Consider the following 25,344-nt stretch of genomic DNA (forward strand, 5'->3'; position numbering starts at 1 on the left):
ATTGGATGACCCTCCCATCAACAAAAAATAAAACACATGACCCTCACCTATTTTCCTTTGGTGGTCCATTCCATAAATTCCGAATGGTCCCCAATGTGAGGAAAAACTATGGGCTGAAATATGTGCCACCAGAAACTGAATTTGAATAATTTATATTTGAATATGAATTGGTAAACTTAAAAAACTGCATTGAAAAACTGAATTTGAATCACATAATTTGAAGTTGTATTGTTTAATTTGAATCATTGCATTTAAAAACTGAATCTGAATAGTATAATTTTAAACTGAATTTATTCGTTTGGAACTGAAGTCTTCACATTCAGTTCTCACAATTCAAATTCAGTTCTCAAAATTCAATTATAAGATACTGTGAAAGACATCCGGGCAGTTGAAGGATGAAGGAAGAGCTTTCAAGCGCATATCAATAGATAAAGTTCATTAGAGCAGACACACAGGACTCCTCTTCAGCCAATCAGCACCTACGTTTTGGAGCACAGTACCGCCATGAAATGATGCAGAAGTGCTTGCCTTGCCCCAGAGACTGGCGTGAGCCTCGTGACCACCATGGATTCGGCTGGGACAAATACGGTAATGACAATTTAATATATATTTACGATTTAACAATCTTTTGTTTAACTGTTGTTAATGCTATAGCTATTTTGTAGAAATGTTTGGTTTTGTCCACAAGCATGAACAAATTATGTTTACAATTACATTTGACGACTAGCATGTAAGCATTGTTTGAGCTATAATTTTAGCAACGCAGGAACAAGCGCTGGAGCTAGTCTACAAAGAGCAGTGCGTACAATAACGATTGTAATAGCTATAACATTAACAACAGTTAAACAAAAGATTGTTAGATCATAGATATAGGTTAAATTGTCATTACCGTATTTGTCCCAGCCGAATCCATGGTGGTCATGTGGTCTCAGAGTCAAGGCAAGGCAAGCAATTCTTCCTCGTTTCATGGCGGTTACTGTGCTCCAAAACGTAGGTGCTGATTGGCTGAAGAGGAGTCCTGTGTGTCTGCTCTAATGAACTTTATCTATCGATCTGCGCTTGATTGCTCTTCCTACATCCTTCAACTGCCCAGATGTCTTTCACAGTATCTTGAAATTGAATTTTGAGAACTGAATGTGAAGAAAAATTCAAAAATGAATTCAATTTCAAATTATACTAATAAGATTCAGTTTTTCAATGCAATGGTTCAATTTAAACAATCAATTTCAAATGATGTGATTCAAATTCAGTTTTTCAATGCAATTATTCAAGTTTAGCAATTCAACTTCAAATATAAATTATTCAAATTCACTTTCTGGTGGCACATATTTCACCCATAAAAAAACCTGCTGCTTTTACAGTATTGATACAGGGCTTCCTGTTTGAAAGTGGAAGCAAAAAAACATGTTTGTTGTTTTGTAGTTTTGTGCGTACAATTAAATGATTGTGGTTGTGTTGTTGAAGGGTTTAAATTAGATTATTTTTGCTCTCATTGGAAGTCACTGTGTACAGATCACATCTGACAAATCAGTGTACAGTAATGTTATTTTATTGTGAATTCATCTAGAATTTACAACTTGGAAACAAAACTCATGAAACACTGCACAAACGACATAAAATGTTTCAGTCCTCCCTCTCCTAATGTACAAGCGCGTGCACACACACACACACACACACACACACACACACACACACACACACACACACACACAAACACACACAAGCCCATGACATTTGCATTTAACTTCTATATATAGGTCATTTCAAAAGACATCTGACTAATGCGATTGCCACATATAACCTTTGCCAAGGTGGGTACATTTTCTTTCTTCTATTTTATTATCTGTGTATTAGAAGACAATATCTTGATTTTGATTGCACTGTTACTATGAATGTGTATGGCTCATTTTGTACATTAGACTTGAAAAAAGATGTTCTCTACTCTAGAATTAAACAATTTTTGTGCTCATATATATATATATATATATATATATATATATATATATATATATATATATATATATACATATAACATTAAGATGATTTCTTTTCCGATTTGATTCTATATCGATTCGGTCAGGGATATTTCAATTACACACCAATTTTGCGAATATGAAGGACATTCTCAGGAAACTAATGCTTAAAATTGTACAAGAAACCCTTTAACCTGTTGCATTATTAAATTTTTAATGTTGTTAAGAATTGACCCCAAAGTAGTTACATAGAGAAAGAAAAAAATTAGTACAAGTGCTTTCTGAAGTGCAGAGGGTATGATGAAGAGAAGGACACCTAAAGCCGAAGATCTATTATGAATTGATATCGGTAAAGATCGATTTAAATCAGAAAATGGATTTTTCAAACAGCCATTATTGTTACATACTAGCAAGTTTTTAGTAAAAAAAAAAACTAATTAATAACTGCATTTCAGATGCAACACAGCCAGCAATAATTTTAATCATCACATTTGTATTACTGCTTAAAATTAACTTCATAAATGTAATGCATGTATTTTATAGATTCATATAATGTCTGATTGACAAAAAGGTTTATGGGATGCGCCTCCTTCAGTGGACTGACTTGTCTTTGACCTATTAGGAAAACTCCAGGTGTTACTAATAACCTCTATTATAGCTTTGTTCTGTGTCCCAGTAAGTTATGACATGAACAGCATGAACAGAACCAGGAACCTGAAACTGAAGCATTTATTTTTTCTTGTATTATTTACACCTGTGTTTTTGTTTTACTCTAACATTTGAAAATGTCTCCTATAAAAATGGACTATTGTAGTTCAGATTTTGAGTACATTGATGAAAAATAGCAGGTTTACGTCAAGTATTTTATTCATTTTAATTAAGTTCACAGCTTTTTTATATCAGCTCAAAGGGTTTAACTGGTTTGAAATGGGACACAAGGAGAATTAGAAATACTTTGATCTATAACAGGACAATACTGAATACAGAGTGTAAATGTAATTATGTGTTTTCACTAGGCCTGCCCCATCCACAAAAAGTTATCTTCAGTTGATTAGTCCGTTTTTATGATTTTTTCTGCTGAATGATTTAATAACAAGGCACTTATGAGTAGGACAGGGTTAAAATAATCATTAGTTTGGGTGATCTTATAAGCATTCAGAAAATCCAGAAATCAATATTTAAATATATGCCTTTTCAATGACTGTGAAGTTAGTCCTGTTAAGTAAACAATACTTTAAACTAATGTTTTGAGGGTCAATTCTTAATGTAAACATTAACTGGTGCATTATAAAAAAATATTTGAGAGTTGCTTCGTGCTTGTATGTTCACAGCAGAAGTTTTCTAAGAATCTCTTGCATCAATGAAATCAGTGGTGATGTCCAGCTCTACTTATGAGCTCATCGCTGGTAGACAAATATGTAAAGCTGGGACTTGCATGATTCTTTTTGGACAAACTCAGTGTTAGAGATCTGTCGATTAAATCAACTAATGGATTAGTTGACAAAAGAAAGTGTGAGTTAAAGTTAAATGCAAGCACACAAACGTAAATAACTAAACTAAAACTGAGTGATGTTGATAAATACACAGTGCAAGGGACATTTATTCAAATTTAATTTACTCTTCATGGCCTATATGAGTCTGAATATAATATGTTTTTATGTAACATTTTAAAGCTTTGTATTTATATGAGAAGCTTCTTTCCAGCTGTTGATTTGTGTCTGGCAAAGAACTTGACCCTCTGATCAATAATAATCTATTATTCTGTTCTCTTCAGCTGTGAAGTAACCAACCGTTTTCTGGTGAAACAGGTTTTCACAGTTGACTCATGAACCTCTCAAATACTGGCAGCAATTTTACAACAGCTGTGTATCGGGATACTTTAAACACAGCTATAATCAAGAATGGGATTACTGTGGTTCTCTGCCTCTCCATCAACTATGTCAACAGTACCCTGGTGTACACATTCACAAAACATCAGGTCTGTGGTCATCACTCAATACAAGCGCAAATAGCACTGCTGGATTTAAATTAAAAAGTTTCTTACTGTATATTAAAAAGGAGATACACAATGACAAGCCAGCTGGAATCTGCCACTCTTTGTCTCTCTCCTGTCTTCCCAATTAAGTGGAGTAAGTAAAGTTACATAGATCTGCTACGTGGTGGCATGATATGGAAATTAACAAAAAAAAAAGCAATTCGCTAATGAAGTGATAATTAATAATATTAAAGAAAAACGTATTTCGTTTTTGATCAACATTTCTGTTGTGTTGGACTGTGTTAAAATATTTCTCACAACGGCAGTGCCACCCCACCCCCTGCCGATGACCCAATGCCCCTCTAGTAGATCTGTTCTGGCACCGACTATGTATGTAGATGATACAGCTTGTCGCATTGTTGTAAACTGGCGGGTTTCAGAACGTTGCAAACCAGAGCATTGAAAGTAGATGCAAGTTTCAACTTGTCTCAATATGACTCTTTGGTTGAACTGGGCTTTAAGTTTGATTTACGGTTCTGCGTTAAATCTACCCCTAGGTACGGAGTAGCCTGATGAGTACCTCCCAAAAAATATAAGTACATGTCACAGCAGAGATGGGGACTTGAGTCTGAGACTCGGACTCGAGTCGCACTTAAGTCGCACAAACAGCTGACTTCAGACTTGACTCGGCCTCGATCCAAAAGACTTCAGACTTGACTTGCGACTCGACCCAAAAGACTTCAGACTTTAAAATGTATTCATATATTTCTATTTTCTTTTATTGGTGCATATAGCCTACGTTGGGGAAACGTATGATGAGCTGCATGTCCCCTGCCCTTTGCCATAATGTGCAACGTAACGCATGCGTTATGCCTAATGTGCGCACACTCGCATATAGAAAAAATACATTGACGATGGCAACACCAAGTGCTCCCGGAGATAACTTGCCTTGCCTTTTGTCATTAGTTTTGTTTTCAATAACTTTGTAAACAGTGGCACCAAGATAAATGATGCCGGATCAACTTCAGACTTCATCAGGCATCTCAAAACGCTCACACCATAATGTGAAAGAGACGTTACATTTAGCATATATCGTCACAGGTAACAAGCTAAGCATTGCAAAGTGTTGTGCTAATCCTGGGAACAGGCAAATTATATTTTTTTAAGTTAGTAGTTGCTGAGCCTCAGACATCCATGGCGCACAGGAGGCGGGACGCACGGATCCATCTCTCCAGGAACAAACGCTGTGTCGGGTGGGCAAACTCATGTGATGCGTAATTGATTCCGTGGATGATTTGTAGGCTATTAAGCAAACAAGGTATACCCGGTCCACCAAACACTGGGCCGTCTTGACTGTCTCATAATAATAATAATACATCAGGCGCCTTTCTCTGCACTCAAGGACACCGTACAGGGTTATAAAAGACATTAAAGCAGCAAAAAAAAAAGAATACAACAGCAATAAAACAGAGCAGTTGACATGAAATGGAATAGGCAGTTTTAAACAGATGTGTTTTGAGTTGCAATTTGAAATGGGGGAATGAATCAATGTTTCTGAGTTGGGGTGGTAATGAATTCCAGAGACGGGGAGCAGAGCGGCTGAATGCCCTGCTCCCCATGGTGGTGAGACGGGCAAAGGGTACAGACAGGTGTATGGAGGAAGAGGATCTGAAGGAGCGTGAGGTAGTGAGACACTGGAGATCAGAAAAATATGGCGGGGCGAGGTTGTGAATGGCCTTGAATGCAAACAGGTGGACTTTGAATTGGATACGGAACTGGATCAGGAGCCAGTGGAGCTGTTGGAGGACAGGAGTGATGTGATGGATGGAGGGGGTTCGAGTTATGATGCGGGCAGCTGAATTCTGGACCAGTTGAAGTTTATGGAGGGAGGCTGAAGAGGAGAGAGTTGCAGTAATCCAGACGGGAAGTGACGAGACTGTGGACAAGAATGGCGGCGGTGTGGGGGGTAAGGGAGGGGCGGAGGCAATTGATGTTTCGTAGGTGGAAGTAGCCAGACCGGGTAATGTTATTGATGTGGGGTTAAAAAAAAAAGATAGTGTGCTGTCAAGGATGACACCCAGATGCTTAACCTGGGGGGTGGGTGAAACGGGGCGGTTATCAATAGTTAGAGAAAAACTGTCGGTTTTGGATAGAGTGGATTTGGTGCCAATGAGGAAAACCTCGGATTTATTACTGTTTAATTTCAGGAAGTTTTGGGTGAACCAGGTTTTTATTTCAGAGATGCAATCAGTAAGGGAGGTGGGCGGGAGAGTGGACGAGGGTTTGGTGGAGAGGTAGAGCTGGGTGTCATCAGCATAACAGTGTAAGTGAATGTTAAATTTGCGGAAGATATTGCCGAGGGGAAGGAGGTAAATGATGAAGAGAAGGGACCCCAGGACAGAGCCCTGGGGCACACCTGAAGTGACGGAGGAGGGAATGAATTTAAAAGACTTGAGTAGAATGAACTGAGTGCGTCCGGAGAGGTAAGATGTGAACCAGTCTAACGGGGTGTGGGTGATGCCAATGGAAGATAGGGTGGTGGAGGAGGGTGGTGTGACAGATGGTATCAAAGGCTGCACTCAGGTCGAGGAGGATGAGGATGGTGAGGAGTCCAGAGTCAGCTGCCATAAGGAGGTCGTCGGTGATTTTCATAAGTGCTGTTTCAGTGCTATGGAGTGGGCGGAAACCAGACTGGAACTGTTCGTACAGGTTGTTGTGAGATAGGTGACAATGGAGTTGAGAGGCAACAGTTTTTTTTTTTTTGGGATATAGGACGGAAGTTGTTGAAGTTGGAGGGGTCGGCACCAGGATTATTTCTATTTAATTATTTCATCCATGCGTGGCGCAGTGGATCACCTGCCGTGGAGACGCTGGCCTCACTAACCTCTCCTCTTCTGAGTCGGGTCTCCCTTGCGCTGGACTCAGTTTCACTGAGTGTACTAACACTTAGAAAATAAATAAATTGCATTACATCAGTGAGTTCAAACTGCTTATTGTCCGTAATTTGGACTGACGGTGAGATGCATGTTGTTCTGTAACTGGTGTGGCGCTGCCACTATTGTCTTGATTTCCACTTCGACATTAGACATTTTTTTTTAATGAAAGAGACGTTATAGTTAGCATATATCATCACAGGAAACAAGCTAACCATCTCACAGTGTTGTGCTAATGCTGGCAACAGGCACATTGTATCTTGTTGTATCCATATGATGTGACAGACTTAGGTTAATGTTTCACCAGGTCCGAGGGCTAGAGGGATGTGTTAAGTAGACCCCATAAAGTTATCCCACAACTGATTTTAATACTTTACTGTCTGGACATGCTTTGAATTCATAAGATTTAACAATACAGTGTTAGGGACAGATCAGATGGCCAGAGACTTGAGACTTGACTTGGACTCGAGCTCAAAGACTTGAGACTCGACTTGGACTTCCAAAAAATGACTTGTGAACATCTCTGCGTCACAGCGACACAGACCACAACAAATGCAATTGGTCTGCTTGGCCGTGGCTTGGTAGCGTCGCATTTGTGCACTAAAGCTGCAAAGATTAATCAATTAATCGATTAGTTGTCAACTATTAAATTAATCGCCAACTATTTTATTAATCAATTAACCGGTTTGAGTCATTTTTATGAATAAAAAGTAAAAATTCTCTGATTCCAGCTCCTTAAATGTGAACATGTTCTAGTTTCTTCTCTCATCTGTTACAGTAAACTGAATATCTTCAAGTTGTGTACAAAATGAGATATTTGAGGACGTCATCTTGGGATTTGGGAAAGACTGATCAACATTTTTCACCATTTACTGACATTTTATAGACGAAGCAACTAATCGATTAATCAGGAAAATAATCAACAGATTAATTGACAAAGAAAATAAATGTTACTTGCAGCCCTATTTTGCACCTATTCATTCTCGGATTCTCTTTCTCCGTGAACATAGAATTGAGGAGAGGTTTAACTTTTCCTGCTACAGCTTTCCGACCATGGTCAGACTTGCAGGGGAGACACTTTGTTTCTCTGTCTCCAAGGCCAGAGTCGGTACTCGCCCGAAGGCAATACCCATCACTCTCTCACTCACTCTACCTCACACTCCTCACGCACACACACCGGCTCTGCTATACTCTTAAAGAGATACGCTAGATTGATGCAGACACACCAGTGCAGAAGTATAAATCCTAACAACAGGGTAAGTCACTTACAAAGGCTACAGCGTCAGTTCAGCAGGGAGCCTACATTCAACCATTTTTATTCTAATACAATTATTCTAATACAATAATTGGTACAGTTTCTACTCTTTCCCTTTGTTTCCTAATCACTTGTGTCCTCCCCTGCAGGTTTTCAATGTGAACCCTCGCTACATCCTGTACATCCACCTGGTGATCAACGATATCATCCTGCTGAGCCTGTTTACCCTCCTTCAGGTCCTGAGTTACATTGTGTACACTCTTAACATCTCTCTATGTATCGTTCTGGTAATGATTTCTACAATTGCAAGTCTAAATAATCCCCTTACACTAGCATTTATGGCAGTAGAGTGTTATATCGCCATATGCTTCCCTCTCCGCCACACCCAGATCTGTACAGTCAGGAAAACGTATGTTGTGATCGGCCTGATTTGGGCAATAAGTATACTCTCGATCACACCAGATTTATTTGTAGCCTTGGCAACAGAATCCCTGGAATTCTTTCGTTCCAGAGTTTTTTGTCTCAGAGACAATGTTTTTAGAGACCCTAATCTGACAGTGAAGAGAGATGTTTCCAACTCAGTGTGTATGGTCATTGTTTGGCTCACTCTATTCTATACATACTTCTGGATCCTGTTCGCTGCAAAGGCAGCTGCCAAAGATGCCAAGAAAGCGAGGAACACTGTCCTCCTCCACGGCTTCCAGCTGCTGCTGTGTATGCTCACCTACGTTTATCATCTCATAATACAGGGTCTGACATACTTGTTCCCAAACGAGGCTCTGGCCATTCGCTTCACTGCCTCGATATTTATTCAGGTACTGCCTCGACTCATGAGTCCAGTTGTTTATGGGCTACGAGACAAGACATTCAGGAATCATCTGAAAAGATATCTCTTCTGTTCAACTAGTGCTACCACTCATCCACAAACAACTCAAAAACAGGGCATAAAGTCCAGTTTTTAGTTGTTCAAGCTATGCTTAAACGGTTTCATTATAAAGGGATAGTTCAGATGTTGTGAAGCGTGGTTGTATGAGCTACCTTTACATAGTCAGTGTATTAGCTACAGTAGAATCCTGTCAGCACGACCCCAGTTTGAAGAAGCAGGCAGGAGAACCGACACGGAAGCTAACCAATGTCCTGCTGTGGACAGAGGCAGCACCTAAGCGCATTCATGCAGATGACATATACAAAACTGGGTTAATACGACATTCTCTTGAGCTTCGCCTTTTGTCCAAATATAGTCACATCTGGCTCCAAAATGGCGACCGCAAAAAATGCAAAGTGCTGGCTTCAAAACTTCAATCAAGTCAACAAACCATTCACGGCCACAAACCAATGGGTGAGGTAGAGGTCATAGAGTCATAGACAGTCAAAGCAGAAACCAAAATTATTTTCTGTTTTGTGCCGACATATTATTATGATTGTGGTCCTAATCTGTCTGAGTTACAGGTGTAAATTAGATTATATTTAGTCTTAAAGATAGTCTCTTTGTACGGAAGCATTTGCTAAATCAATGTACAGTAATGTCATTTTATTGTAATTTTAGCTAGAATTTACAACTTGGATACAAACAAAACAAACTGCATGAAAAGTTTCAGGCCTTCCCCAATGTTCACTTACTGATCACACACACACACACACACACACACACACACACACAAACACTCTCATCTTGATCCCATGACAATTGCATTTAACTTCTATATATACACACACACTATAACTACTATATAATAAGTAATTTTAAAAGGCATCTGGCTTACTGTGCGATTACCACATTTGACCTTTGCCAAGGTGGGTACATATATTTTTCTTTGTAATTATGTGTATTAAGAAATAATATCTTAATCTTTATTTTACTTTTATTGTGTGTATGGCTCATTTTGTACATTATATATACATATATTCGAAAAAAAAACATTTTAATATCTCTTATTAACATGATTTGAATCTTGCTCTCTCGATGAATTCGAAATGCAAATTATTTGTGTGCTTAATATGTTTTTTCTTTAAATAATTTCCAAAAACTCAACTGTTTCTGTTTTGGTGGTCCACGAATAACAGCAATTGTCCATAGAATTTTCACAGCGGACATTGTTAAAATCAATCAGTAATTTTTTATGATTTCATGCTAAGTAATTTATTACCTAGAAACGTATGATCACATCACTGGTAAAAACAAAGATTTAATGTTGTGTTCTGCATTATTCTTTGAGTATAAAAACAGTTTTACAGATCTGTAGATTAAATCAACTAATCAATTAATCAACAAAATCATACGAGTGTTAGTCGGTTAAGAATTTCTTTAATCAAGGACAGACCTAGTCATCACATTGTTTTATGGTAGTTTTTGTGTAAATGTCAGTAATAAAATGAACTACGTATCAAAATAAAAATAACTAAAATTGTGTATTGTTGATGAATACACAATAAAAGTGACATTTATTCTAATTGTTATGGCCTATATGAGTCAAAATCTAGTAGTGTTTTTTCATTTAGCATTGTAAAGCTTTGTATTTATGAGAAAAGCTTCTTTCAAGATGGAGATTTGTGTCTGGCAAAGAACTCGACCATCTGATCAATAATATTCTATTATTTTATTCTCTTTAACTCTAACGTAACCAACAGTTGTCTGGTGAAACAGGTTTGGACAGTCGACTCATGAACCTCTCAAATACTGGCAGCAATTTCACAACAACCCTGTATCGGGACACTTTAAACACAGCTCTAATCAAGAATGTGATTACTGTGGTTCTCTGCATCTCCATCAACTATGTCAACAGTACCCTGGTGTACACATTCACAAAACATCAGGTCTGAGTCTCGTCTATTTCTAGAAATCCATTCAGCATGTATGCATGTGTGTACAAAGTTGAAAATCATTTCATCACTTCATAGGATTAAACAGTATGTTTTGATATATTCTAATATAATCAGTGCCTGACATGGACTGGTACTCACTTTAGATTTTTGTTTACAAGTATGGAGTTATATTAGTGCCTCATTCCTGAGTGAGCAGAGAGAGACAGAGAAATGTGTCTGGCAAGCACATACATTATATTTTGAAAATAAATTATACACAAGCATGAAGTTATTTTGTTTGAGCAACAAAAATTTATTTTAATTTTAATAATAATTGTATTTGCATGTTTGCTATTGTCCATAATAACGTGCAATAATACCCTCTCTCACGCAGTTCACTCATATGTGCACTCATATCTCTTTCTTGGTGCGCTGGCTAACCGCTGCTTCACACCTGTCATGTATCTCTCATCCTCTCCACTCTGTGCACACACACACACTCGCTTTCTCTTCAAAATGTAATGTATGTGCTTGCAAATTATATTTCTCTGTCACAGTCGCTGGTGAGCAAATAAATGTCCATTTATAAGGAAATGCATTCAAAAATGAATTTGAAGTGATACACTTATAAGATATCAGGGCTCGACAGTAACGGTTGCCCTTTGCAACCAGATTAAGTCAATTGGCAAACGTTTCATGGTCTCTGGTTGCCCCCTTTGGCAACCACCTGTTCAATATTTGTGTTTTTTTAAATATATAAAAACAAATAAAAACCTACAAACTGGAAAATCTTATTTTAAAAGAAGTCAATATTTTATTTGGTTGTCTCCGTGAAGTTTAAACACTACGTTCATGCGCAACACAACATTTCAGCTGTTGTGTGACCGTTTTCCATACGCATGTTTACCGTAAAACGATACAGGCAACACAATTTTCTGTTCGCATTAAAGGCGCACATTTAAATCTGGTGCTAATATGGCACCAGTGCCAGGTAACTACCGGACGGAATAGCAACGAGGATTTCGTTGCCTCATTATGGTGCCACCTTAATGTCTGAGCTGCTCTCTGATGCTCTGAAACAGATGTTGAAGGTAACAGAAACATCACTGCATGTCACACTAGTAAACATTAATAAGATGTTACACTTGGCAGCAGGTAATGTTAGCCTACCGTTAGCTACAGTAGTAACTGGATTAAACAGTTAAAATGCTGACAGCTAAACAATGTAAAAAGTGTGACTGTATATCGCTGTTGAGGATTCCAACAGTGGGACATACAACTGTGATGGCACTAAGGCTATGAGCTAAAATACACAAAAGTAGCATCAGGATCTTTGCTAGCACACACTTGGTCACTGCAGTTGTCGGAAAAACAACACAGACGGGACTAAAGGTTGCGTTTACTTAAAACTGGTAAACCTCGTGGTGCATTCAACGTTATTGTAAAATACCATTTTCTCATCTGTTTATGTTGTTTAACAGCAAGTTATTGGTAAAAGAATTAATTATTGTTAACATTTCTAATAATCATTTAAATTTCCCCCTTTTCTGTGCTGATTTGAAAATTTATCCAATTTGTGACTCAAAACCTTTATCTGATTGGTGAGGTTTGTGATACGTTGCATTTGAGAGGGAGGGGAAACTATATTGCAAGCCATTTTCTCAATGTTTGCCATTAAAACATGGCAACCATATTTTCAATTTTGGCAACCAAAAGCTGATGCCTGATTGCAAAGCCTGGCAACCACTTTAAAAAGTTAGCGTTGAGCCCTGGATATGGTTATGAATAAAAATATATCCAAGACACATGCAAGGATTATGTCATGCAACTGCTTAACTAGGCTACTAGGACCTTTTCGGTCCAATTCAGGCACTGCATATCATCAAATGTACAGTTTCTAGTCTTTTCCTCTTTTTTCCTAATCACTTGTGTCCTCCCCTGCAGGTTTTCAAAATGAACCCTCGCTATATCCTGTACATCCACCTGGTGATCAACGATATCATCTTGCTGAGTCTGTTTACTCTCGTTCAGGTGCTGAGTTACATCGTTTTCACTCTTAATGTCTCTCTATGTATCGTTTTAGTAATGATCGCTACATTTGCAAGTCTAAACAATCCCCTAACACTAGCATTAATGGCAGTAGAGTGTTACATCGCCATATGCTTCCCTCTCCGCCACACCCAGATCTGTACAGTCAGGAAAACGTATGTAGTGATCGGCCTGATTTGGGCGATAAGTATACTCTCGATCCTACCAGATTTATTTGTAGCCTTGGCAACAGAATCCCTGGAATTCTTTCGTTCCAGAGTTTATTGTGTAAGAGACACTGTTTTTAGAAACTCTACTCTGACAGTGAAGAGAGATGTTTCCAACTCAGTGTTTATGGTCATTTTTTGGCTCACTCTTTTCTATACATACTTCAGGATCCTGTTCGCAGCAAAGGCAGCTGCCAAAGATGCCAAGAAAGCGAGGAACACTGTCCTCCTCCACGGCTTCCAGCTGCTGCTGTGTATGCTCACCTATGTTTATGATCTCATGCTACAGGGTCTGACATACTTGTTACCAAAAGAGGTGCTTGTCATTCGCTACACTGTCGCGATATTTATTCAGGTACTGCCTCGACTCATCAGTCCTGTTGTCTATGGGCTACGAGACAAGACATTCACAAAGTACCTGAAAAGATATCTGCTCTGTATAACTAGTGCTAACACTCATCCACTAAACACTTTAAAGAGGGCATAAAGTCCTGTTTTTGAGTTGTTCATGCTATGCTTACACTGTTTCATAATAAAGGGATAGTTCAGATGTTTTGGAGTTGGTTGTATGAGCTACCTTTTTAATAGTTAGTGTTTTAGCAGTAGATGGCGGTTGGCACGGCTCCAGTTTGGAGAATCAGGCGGGTTATAACAAAGGATACTGAACCCCAAATTGATGTGAGTGTGTGTGTGAATGTTTATCCCTCCCCTCGTGATTAGATGGCACCTTGCACATTAGGGCCGCAGCTACTCGAATGCAGACGAACGGTGCCAGTGCCCGAAAGTCCGCATTTTTTCACCGGCAAAACTCTGCCTGAATACTTGTGTCACAAGGGTTGAAAATCTGTAACTTTCCTTCTTTAGCCATAGACTGTATAATATTAATGGACAGAGCACGTGTGACATCACCCATTGGTTTGTGGAGATCTGCTATGAGTCGTCGAGTTCGCTGTTACCGGCGCAGGCATCCTGGTTGCGGATGTGACGATTTTAGATGAGAGGGAGGAGTGAAGAAGGAGCCCTTACACTCTATGTTACGTTACACATTTTCACTGGCAAACACATCATGGCCACAACCTAAAAACACCCCCTGCTTTATCGCCGATTTTAAAATCAACGAGGCCATACTTCAAAGAATGAACATCATCCTGTGTTGCAGAAGACTTAAAATTAGCGATTGAGACCATAAACTCATTATGAAAATGTTTACTGAGGTAATCAGGTGAGAAGTGGGTCACTTTCTCAAAGACATCTACAGAAACTGACCTCCTTTTAATATCTCCATTAATAACATACAGTCTATGTCTTTACCCTTTAGCTTAGCTTAGCGCCATTGAAACCATAAACAACACTGGCCTGGACACATCATCCAACCCAGCTCCACCCTTTTGTCCAAATATTGTCAATTCTGACACGAAATATACAAAGATGGTAGCCAGCCAAATGCAAACTGCTGGTTTCAAAACGGCAGTCAAGCCAACCATAAACACAAATCAGACACAAACCAATGGGTGAGCTAGAGGTCACGACCCGAAAGTGCACATTTTTAATGTGCACATCTAGTTTAAATTAACAATGTGAGGAAAAACTATGAGCTGAAATATGTGCCACCAAAAACTGAATTTGAATAATTTATATTTGAATTTGAATTGCTAAACTTAAATAATTGAATCTGAACTGAATTTGAATCACATAATTTGAAGTTGTATTGTTTAATTTGAATCATTGCATTGAAAAACTGAATCTGAATAGTATAATTTTAAACTGAATTTATTCGTTTGGAACTGAAGTCCAATAAAATTTGATCCTCACTGAAAATATATATCTTCACATTCAGTTCTCACAATTCAAATTCAGTTCTCAAAATTCAATTTCAAGATACTGTGAAAGACATGCGGGCAGTTGAAGGATGAAGGAAGAGCAATCAAGCGCAGATCGATAGATAAAGTTCATTGGCGCAGACACACAGGACTCCTCTACGGCCAATCAGCACCTACATTTTGGAGCACAGTACCGCCATGAAACGAGGCAGAAGAGCTTGACTTGCCTTGACCCAAAGACTGGCGTGAGCCGGGTGACCACCATGGATTTGGCTGGGACAAATACGGTACATAAACAAATCATGTTTCCAATTACATTTGACAACTAGCACGTTAGCATTGTTTGAGCTATAATTTTAGCAACACAGCAACAAGCGCTGGAGGTAGTCTACAAACAGCAGTGCGTACAATAATGACCCATATTTTTTTACCGTCAGTGAATAGCACCGAGTGAAAGTCAACGTTGTCTTTATATGTAGTGACAGTCATCATGTTGTTAGCTCAGATAAGTACTAGTAAACTTAGTCAGAAAATCTAGAAATAGAAGGCGTCATGCTAGCTAACTTGCCAGTCCCACCGGTGACTTGCCTGTCTGCCCCGACCCCAGCTCGTCGCTGTGTTGCTAAAATGATAGCTAAAACAATGATAACGTGCTAGTCATCTAATGTAATTGTAAACATGATTTGTTTATGCTAACAGACAAAACCAAACATCTCTACAAAATAGCTATAACATTAACAACAGTTAAACCAAAGATCGTTAGATCGTAGCTATATGTTAAATTGTCATTACCGTATTTGTCCCAGCTAAATCCATGGTGGTCACGCGGCTCACGCCAGTCTCTGGGTCAAGGCAAACACTTCTTCCTCGTTTCATGGCAGGTACTGTGCTCCAAAACGTAGGTGCTGATTGGCCGAAGAGGAGTCCTGTGTATCTGCGCCACTGTAATCTATCGATCTGCGCTCAATTGCTCTTCCTTCATCCTTTAACTACCCGGATGTCTGTCACAGTAACTTGAAATTGAATTGTGAGAACTGAATGTGAAGAAAAATTCAAAAATGAATTCAGTTTCAAATTATACTATTCAAATTCAGTTTTTCAATGCAATCATTCAAGTTTAGCAATTCAAATTCAACTAGAAAATGCATTTCCTGCAGAAAATGCATTTCCTGCAGAAAATGTGTGGGAATGCTGAATAGCTGAATAGCTAAAGCTAAACTGGATGAATAGCTTAAATCTGTAAGAAGAAGTTGAAGTAGTGAGAATAGTTGAAAAAGTGAAAATCGGTTTAATAAGTATGAATTTCATTAAAAAGTTAAAAGCTGAATTGTTGGCTTTAAAAGTTGAAAAATGACAAAATATGTAGAACATTGTGAGGTCTGAGTATATTTTCTAACTGATAATGACTCACAAATGCAGAAATATGAAACAAGTTGTATGAAAAATCTTAAAGCCCAAATGTATTGCACTGCACTTCTGAAAAATCTGGAAAATTGTTAGATATGGAAGCTAAACTGCATTACCTAAATAAGTGAAAAGCTGGAAGCTGAACCGTAATACTGTCAAAGATGAAAGTTGACATGAATTACCTAAAATTTTCTTAATATTTAAAAAAGTATAAATAGTAGAAAAAAGTTGAAGAAGTCCTATTATTAGCTGAAAGAGCTGAACATTTTAAAACTTTAATGGTTTTAATAACTGAACGTATGCAGAAGTTACAGAGAGCCAAAAAACGTACGGAATAATAAAAATAAAGAACAGGATAACAATAGTTGGAATGCTGCTGAATCAGCTTTCCCACTAAATATAAATGATTCAAATTCAGTTTCTGGTGGCACATATTTCACCCATAAAATCCTGCTGATTTTACAGTATTGATACAGGGCTTCCTGTTTGAAAGTCGAAGCAAAAAAAACATGTTTGTTGTTTTGTAGTTTTGTGCTGACATTTAAATGATTGTGGTTGTGTTGTTAAAGGGTTTAAATGAGATTATTTTTGCTCTCATTGGAAGTCACGTTGTACAGATCACATCTGACAAATCAGTGTACAGTAATGTTATTTTATTGTGAATTCATCTAGAATATACAATTTGGAAACAAAACTCATGAAACACTGCACAAACGGCATAAAATGTTTCAGTCCTCCCCTAATGTACGTGCCCGTGCACACACATACACACACACACTCTCACGCACACACACACACACACACACACACACACACACACACACACACACACACACACACACACGATGCCATGACATTTGCATTTAACTTCTATATATAGGTCATTTCAAAAGACATCTGACTAACTGTGCGATTGCCACATATGACCTTTGCCAAGGTAGGTACATATGCTTTCTTCTATTTCATTATCTGTGTATTAAGAGACAAAATCTTGATTTTGATTGCACTATTACTATGAATGTGTATGGCTCATTTTGTACATCAGACTTGAAAAAATATGTTCTCTCCTCTAGAATTAAACAATTTTAATGTTTCTCATTAATATGGTTTCAATCTTGCTCTCTTGATAGCTTCAAAACGTAAAGTATTTGTGTGCTCATATATATATATATATATATATATATATATATATATATATATATATATATATATATACATATAACATTAAGATGATTTCTTTTCCGATTTGATTCTATATTGATTTGGTCAGGGATATTTCAATTACACACCAATTTTGTGAATATGAAGGACATTCTCAGGAATCTAATGCTTAAAATTGTACAAGGAACCCTTTAACCTGACCCCAAAGCAGTTACATAGAGACAGAAAAAATGAGTACAAGTGCTTTCTTAAGTGCAGAGGGTATGATGCAGAGACAGAGACCTAAAGCCAAAGATCTATTATGAATTGATATCGGTAAATCAAATCAAATCAAACTTTATTTCTATAGCACATTTCATATAAGTTAATATAACACAATGTGCTTTGTACAAAAAAGTACACTTACAAATAAAACACTTTATACATAGTATACAGAGGATATTAGGCACACGCACACAAACACACACACTTAAAAAGACCAACATTGAACAGCGACAAACGCTGTTAATAATAAACCTTTGTAAAAAGCATTATCTGTGTATTAAGAGACAATATCTTGATTTTGATTGCACTATTACTATGAATGTGTATGGCTCATTTTGTACATCAGACTTGAAAAAAGATGTTCTCTCCTCTAGAATTAAACAATTTTAATGTTTCTCATTAATATGGTTTTAATCTTGCTCTCTTGATAGCAAGAAATGTAAAGTATTTGTGTGCTCATATATATATATATATATATATATATATATATATATATATATATATATATATACACACATATACATATAACATTAAGATGATTTCTTTTCCGATTTGATTCTATATTGATTTGGTCAGGGATATTTCAATTACACACCAATTTTGTGAATATGAAGGACATTCTCAGGAATCTAATGCTTAAAATTTTACAAGGAACCCTTTAACCTGACCCCAAAGCAGTTACATAGAGACAGAAAAAATGAGTACAAGTGCTTTCTTAAGTGCAGAGGGTATGATGCAGAGACAGAGACCTAAAGCCGAAGATCTATTATGAATTGATATCGGTAAATCAAATCAAATCAAACTTTATTTCTATAGCACATTTCATATAAGTTAATATAACACAATGTGCTTCGTACATTACAATACAGTAGAGATTTATATACTAGGAGCAGAATCTTAAAATCAATTCTAGCCTTGACTGGGAGCCCGAGTAAAAGTCTAAGGACAGGTGTAATATGTTCAAACTTCTTTGTACCAGTCAGAACACGTGCAGCCGCATTTTGAATTAATTGTAATCGCTGCACAGTTGATTTCGGAATGCCGGTGAAAAGACCGTTACAGTAATCTAATCTACTTGTTATAAATGCATGGATCAATTTTTTGGCGTCTTCTTTTGACAAAAAGCCCCTTAATTTAGAAATATTTTTAAGATGGTAGAAGGCTGATTTTGTGACTTGGTTGATATGACGCTTAAAATTTAAATCACTGTCTAATATAACACCCAGATTTCTAGCTTCGCTTTTGCTCTCTACAGACAGAGAACTGAGATAAGCCACTATTTTCTGTCTTTGAGCCTTAGCACCAAAGACAAGTATTTCTGTTTTATCCTTGTTTAGTTGTAGGAAATTCTCTGACATCCACATATTAATATCACCAATACAACTGATTAGAGAGTGTATGGGATTCATGTCATTAGGAGTTAAGGATATGTATAGCTGTGAATCATCTGCATAATTATGGTAATTTATGTTGTGTTTCTTTATAACATGTGCTAATGGGAGCATGTAGAGATTGAACAATAATGGTCCAAGAATTGAACCTTGGGGAATTCCACACATAGTGGCTGTATAATAGAAGGTGTAAATATGGGTTAATAGGTGTGGCAGCAATCGCTTCAGGGTGTCGGGTCAGGACACTATTCCAATGTTCAGGTGAGAGTGTGGGGAGAAAGGAGATGCAGAGTCCAGGGTTGCAGTTTAGATGGTTTATATAAACAAATAGGCTTGTGTTTCTGTGCGTGTGTGGTTCTGTAACAACAAAGCACAGCAATACAGACTGTTTAGAAAGAATAGTTACAGACCAATAGCAAAGGCAAACCTAAGCTAAAACATAGCCAGCTACAAATAGCATGCACAGAGCAATGTTAATAGCTAACAATAGTAACTGGACTGCAATGAGCTATCAATTAAAGATTAGCAAGCACAAGGCATTCATGTAACCTATATAAATGACAGTCATAAGAATTATAACAAGCATTTAAACTAAATAAACAACCGAAATATTCAGTGCACAGCATAGAAAACAATAGCCATTAAAATGTAGAACAGTTAAACAGACTATTACAAGCTAGCGGCTAGCTCTGAATCCTGTTGTAAGCTAACAGAAACCTAAATACATTCACGGCTAATAAACACTTACGGTGTGTTACTTAACACAACAATTAAACTCACATTTCCATGGACGCACACACGGAAAAGAAACTGTCCGTCAAAAATCGCCGCAGTCTAAACTCAAGTCCAGCTGATGTCTGCTCCTCCGTGCTTCTCACTCGCTGCTGCGTTCAGGGGCCGTTGTCAGGGTGGGAACAGAGAGTGCACATGCAGAGCGTGTGATCAGACACAGTGGATACATAATGGGAATGCATACTCAGGGCATGGCCTTTTTTACAGTGGCCCTTTTGTCCGAGACAAAATCCCCAATGGACACAAATAATTCCCTATCCAACAGGTAAGTTCTAAACCAGTTTAAGACTGGATCAGACAGGCCGACCCATGTTTCTAATCTGTGTAATAAAATCAATGGTGTCCAGAAGCACAAGAACAGATCATTTATTAGAATCAGTATTTATATGCAGATCATTCACAACTTTAATAAGTGTGGTTTCTGTGCTGTGATAAGGCCGAAAGCCTGATTGATAATTATCCAGGAGGTTGTTTAACGTTCAGCTGAAAAACAACCTATCTTGCTGAGAAATGGTAGGTTGGAGATGGGCCTATAGTTACAGATGACTGTTGTGTCAAGATTGCTCTTCTTCAGTAGTGATGTAATGACAGCTGTTTTTAGCACTGCAGGAAATATGCCTGATTTAAGAGATGAGTTTACAATATCTAATATGTGCTCATGTGCCAAAAAGTTAAAAACTGTTTTAAAAAATGGGGTGGGGAGAGGGTCCAAGCAGCAAGTAGAAGACCTGAGTTGTCCAACAATGTCTTCTAATTTTTTTAGGTCGATGAGGACAAAATGAGTCATAGTAGAAATCCTAATCCAGGAAAACTGTTGGATAGGATGATTTTAGGTTGTAAAGGTAGATTTAAATCAGAAAATGGATTTTTCAAACCGCCATAATTGTTACATATACAAGCATGTTTTTATTAAAAAAAACTAATTAGGGCCCGAGCGCCGACAGCGGTGAAGGCCCCATTGAAACTGAAAGAATTATTAGGGCCCGAGCGCCGACAGCGGCGAAGGCCCTATTGAAACTGAAGGAATTATTCTTTCTTTTTCCCGTTAAATGAATTACCTTTTTGGCGGACACATCAAGTCTGGTGAAAATTTACGTATTTTAAGGGTTTCGGGAATAGGCGCACAAAAATGGCTCGCTAGCGCCCCCTAGAAAGTTAAGAAAATTGAGCCCCTGCAGTGCGTTTAACGTAGACACACGAAACTTAGTACACATACAGTGGGGGAAATAAGTATTTGACCCCTTGCTGATTTTGCAGGTTTGCCCACTTACAAAGAATGCAAAAATCTACAATTGTAATCATATGTACATTCTATCAGTGAAAGACAGAATCCCAAAGAAAATTCCAGAAAATTACATCATATTTAATTATTATTAATTATTTATTATTTAATAAATAATTGAATTTATTAAAATTGATAACCATCTGATGAGGAAAAACAAGTATTTGACCCCCTGGATAAACAGCAAGTATTCTGGCTCCTACAAGCCAGTTAGTCTTTCTTTAAGACACAGTCCCAATCCGAACCAATTATCTACATCAAATACACCTGCCTCACCTCGTTACCTGTATAAAAGACACCTGTCAACACCCAAACAACCAGCATCCAACATCACCACCATGGGCAAGACCAAAGAGCTTTCTACGGACATCAGGGACAAGATTGTTGATCTGCACAAGGCTGGGATGGGCTACAAGAGAATCGGAAAGCAACTTGGAGAGAAAAGATCAACTGTCGGTGCAGTTATCAGGAAATGGAAGAAGCACCACACCACCGCCAACCTCCCTCGGTCTGGGCCTCCACACAAGATCTTGCCTCGTGGGGTGTCCCTGATCATGCGAACGGTGAGGAATCATCCCAAAACCACAAGGGGGGAACTGATGAATCAACTGAAGGCAGCTGGGACCACAGTTACAAAAGAAACGGTTGGTAACACACTACGCCGTCATGGATTGAAATCCTGTAGCGCACGCAAGGTCCCCCTGCTCAAGAAGAAACATGTACAGGCCCCCATGAAGTTCGCCATTCACCACCTGGACGACTCAGAAGAGGCCTGGAAGAAGGTGATGTGGTCAGATGAGACCAAAATAGAACTTTTTGGCCTCAACTCAACTCGTCGTGTTTGGAGGGCAAAGAACACCGAGTACAACCCAAAGAACAAAATCCCCACCGTCAAGCATGGTGGTGGCAACATCATGCTTTGGGGGTGCTTTTCAGCCAAGGGGACGGGACAACTCCATCGTATTGAGGGGAGGATGGACGGGGCCATGTATCGTGGAATTCTGGACCGACATCTCCTTCCCTCAGTGAAAGAGCTGAAGATGGGTCGAGGATGGGTGTTTCAGCACGACAACGACCCTAAGCACACCGCCAAAGCAACAAAAGAGTGGCTGAAGAAGAAGCACATCAAGGTTCTGGAGTGGCCTAGCCAGTCTCCAGACCTGAATCCGATTGAAAATCTTTGGAGGGAGCTTAAAATTGAGTTGCCAGGCGACAACCTCGGAACCTGAATGATTTGGAGGCTGTCTGCAGGGAGGGTGGGCCAACATCCCTGCCGAAATGTGCACAAACCTTGTCACCAACTATAAAAACCGTTTGACATCTGTGCTGGCCAATAATGGCTTTTCTACAAAATATTAACATGCTGTTTGTCCAGGGGGTCAAATACTTGTTTTCCCTCATCAGATGGTTATCAATTTTAATAAATTCATATGATGTGATTTTCTGGAATTTTCTTTGGGATTCTGTCTTTCACTGTTAGAATGTACATATGATTAAAATTGTAGATTTTTGCATTCTTTGTAAGTGGGCAAACCTGCAAAATCAGCAAGGGGTCAAATACTTATTTCCCCCACTGTATGTAACATGTCAAGATACCCTAGTTACCCTAAACCCAACAGGAAGTCTGCCATTTTGAATCAAATGTTCAAAATTTGTGCGATTTTGGCCATTTCCACATGTCGTACTTTAACGAACTCCTCCTAGAGATTTCATCCAATCAACTTCAAACTCGGTCTGTGCCACCCATAGATGTTAAAGATGAAAAGATGTTAAAAGAAAAACTTTTCGTCATAGGGCGTGGCTGTGGCAGGGCGGCCATTTTGTGCATTTCGCCGCCGAAACAGGAAGCGGGTGTAACTCGAGTGTACGTTGTCCAATTACCTCGAAACTTTTCAGGATTCATAAGAGTCCAACCCTGAGGACAAATAAAGGCCGATATTTACTTAAAGTCATAGCGCCCCCTAGTGGCAACAGGAAATCTGCCTTATATGACAAACATCATCCGATTTGCATGAAACTCAGAATGTGTGGTCTATGTGTGATACTGACCCGCCCCCTATAATATGACCACGCCCACGTACTCAGGCCACGCCCCCTTTCATTACATTTGAACCGTTTAAGGTAGTCTTGTGTGAGGTGTCATTGAACTCAGCAGAGACTTCCTTATTCATTGGTGATGGTTTGACCCGCCCCCTATGATTAAGCCCCGCCCCCTTTCATACAATTTGAACTTTTTAAGTTTTACCCTTGTGTGAGGTATCATTGAACTCAGCATAGACTTCTTTCTTCATTGGTGATGGTTTGACCCGCCCCCTATGCTTAAGCCCCGCCCCCTTTCTTAAAATTTGAACGGTTTAAGATAGACCCTTGTGTGAGGTATCAATGAACTCAGCAGAGACTTCCTTATTCATTGGTGATGGTTTGACCCGCCCCCTATGATTAAGCCCCGCCCCCTTTCATACAATTTGAACTTTTTAAGTTTTACCCTTGTGTGAGGTATCATTGAACTCAGCAGAGACTTTCTTCTTCATTTGTGATGGTTTGACCCACCCCCTATGCATTAGCCACGCCCCTTTTCACAGCTGATGAACCGTATGACGTGCGGTATCGTTGAACTCGGCGGGAAGTTCCCTTTTCATTGGTGACAATTTGCGGCGTCTGAGTGCTGCGCAAATGCACGGTCGCAAGTAGCGGCATCCGCCGGTAATGCCGACACGCACCGAGGCGCGAGGGCCCGTCCATCGCTGCTCGCAGCTTTAATTAATAACTGCATTTCAGATGCAACACAACCAGCAATAGTTTTAATCATCACCTTTGTATTACTGCTTAAAATTAACTTCATAAATTTCATGCATTGATTTTATAGATTCATATAATGTCTGATTGACAAAAAGGTTTATGGGATGTGCCTTCTTCAGCTGACTGTTTGACTTGTCTTTGACATATTAGGAAAACTTCAGGTGTTACTAATAACCTCTAATATGGCTTTGATCTGTGTCCCTGTAAGTTATGACAGTGTGAAAGTGAGTCAGCATGAATAGAACCAGGAAACTGAAACTGAAGCTTGTATTATTTCTTATATTGTTTACACCTGTGTTTTTGTTTTACTGTAACTTTTCATGCCTCCTATAAAAATGGACTATTGTAGTTCAGATTTTGAGTGCATTAGCAGGTTTACGTCAAGTATTGTATTCATTTTAATTAAGTTCACAGCTTTTTTATATCAGCTCAAAAGGTTTAACCGGTTTGAAAAGGGACACAAGGAGAATTAGAAATACTTTTATCTGTAACAGGACAATACTGAATACAGAGTGTAAATGTAATTATGTGTTTTCACTAGGCCTGCACCATCTTAGTCGACAAAAATTTATCTTCAATCATGATTTTTTTTCATGCTGAATGATTTAATAACAAGGCACATATGAGTAGGGCTGGGTTAAAATAATTATTAGTTTGGGTGATCTGATATTGATTCAGAAAATCCAGAAATCAATATTTTAATACATTGCCTTTTCAATAACTCTCAAGTTAGTCCTGTTAAGTAAAAATACTTTAAACTAACGTTTTGAGGGTCAATTCTTAATGTAAACATTAACTGGTACATTATAAAAAATATTTGAGAGTTGCTTCGTGCTTGTATATTTACAGCAGACATTTTCTGAGAATCTCTTTCATCAATGAAATCAGTGGTGATGCCCAGCTCTACTTATGAGCTCATCTCTGGTAGACAAAGATGTAAAGCTGAGACTTACATGATTCTTTGTGGACAGACTCAGTGTTATAGATCTGTCGATTAAATCAACTAATGGATTAGTTGACAAAAAAATGTGTTGGTTAAAGTTAACTGCATGCATACAAATGTAAATAACTATACTAAAACTGAATATTGTTGATAAATACACAGTGCAAGGGACATATATTCAAATATAATTTACTCTTCATGGCCTATCTGACTCTAATATTTTTTATATAACATTTTAAAGATTTGTATTTATATGAAAAGCTTCTTTCCAGCTGTTGATTTGTGTCTCGCA

At 38.3% G+C, this 25,344-nt stretch overlaps 2 protein-coding genes across 2 annotated transcripts; both read left to right on the plus strand.

Moving 5' to 3' along the window:
* The first annotated feature begins 3,798 nt into the window (after positions 1 to 3,798).
* On the plus strand, positions 3,799 to 9,098 carry LOC114553492 (odorant receptor 131-2-like). The gene is made up of 2 exons (XM_028574699.1): positions 3,799 to 3,951; positions 8,286 to 9,098. Exons 1-2 carry the CDS (start codon positions 3,799 to 3,801, stop codon positions 9,096 to 9,098), a joined length of 966 nt encoding a protein of 321 aa, XP_028430500.1.
* Positions 9,099 to 10,797: 1,699 nt separating this feature from the next.
* Positions 10,798 to 13,680, plus strand: LOC114553493 (odorant receptor 131-2-like). Its single transcript, XM_028574700.1, has 2 exons — positions 10,798 to 10,950; positions 12,883 to 13,680. The coding sequence occupies exons 1-2, from the start codon at positions 10,798 to 10,800 to the stop codon at positions 13,678 to 13,680; spliced, it is 951 nt and encodes a 316-aa protein (XP_028430501.1).
* Positions 13,681 to 25,344: the final 11,664 nt, after the last annotated feature.

Source organism: Perca flavescens, chromosome 4 (assembly GCF_004354835.1).
Source record: "Perca flavescens isolate YP-PL-M2 chromosome 4, PFLA_1.0, whole genome shotgun sequence".
NCBI classification, from domain to species: domain Eukaryota; kingdom Metazoa; phylum Chordata; class Actinopteri; order Perciformes; family Percidae; genus Perca; species Perca flavescens.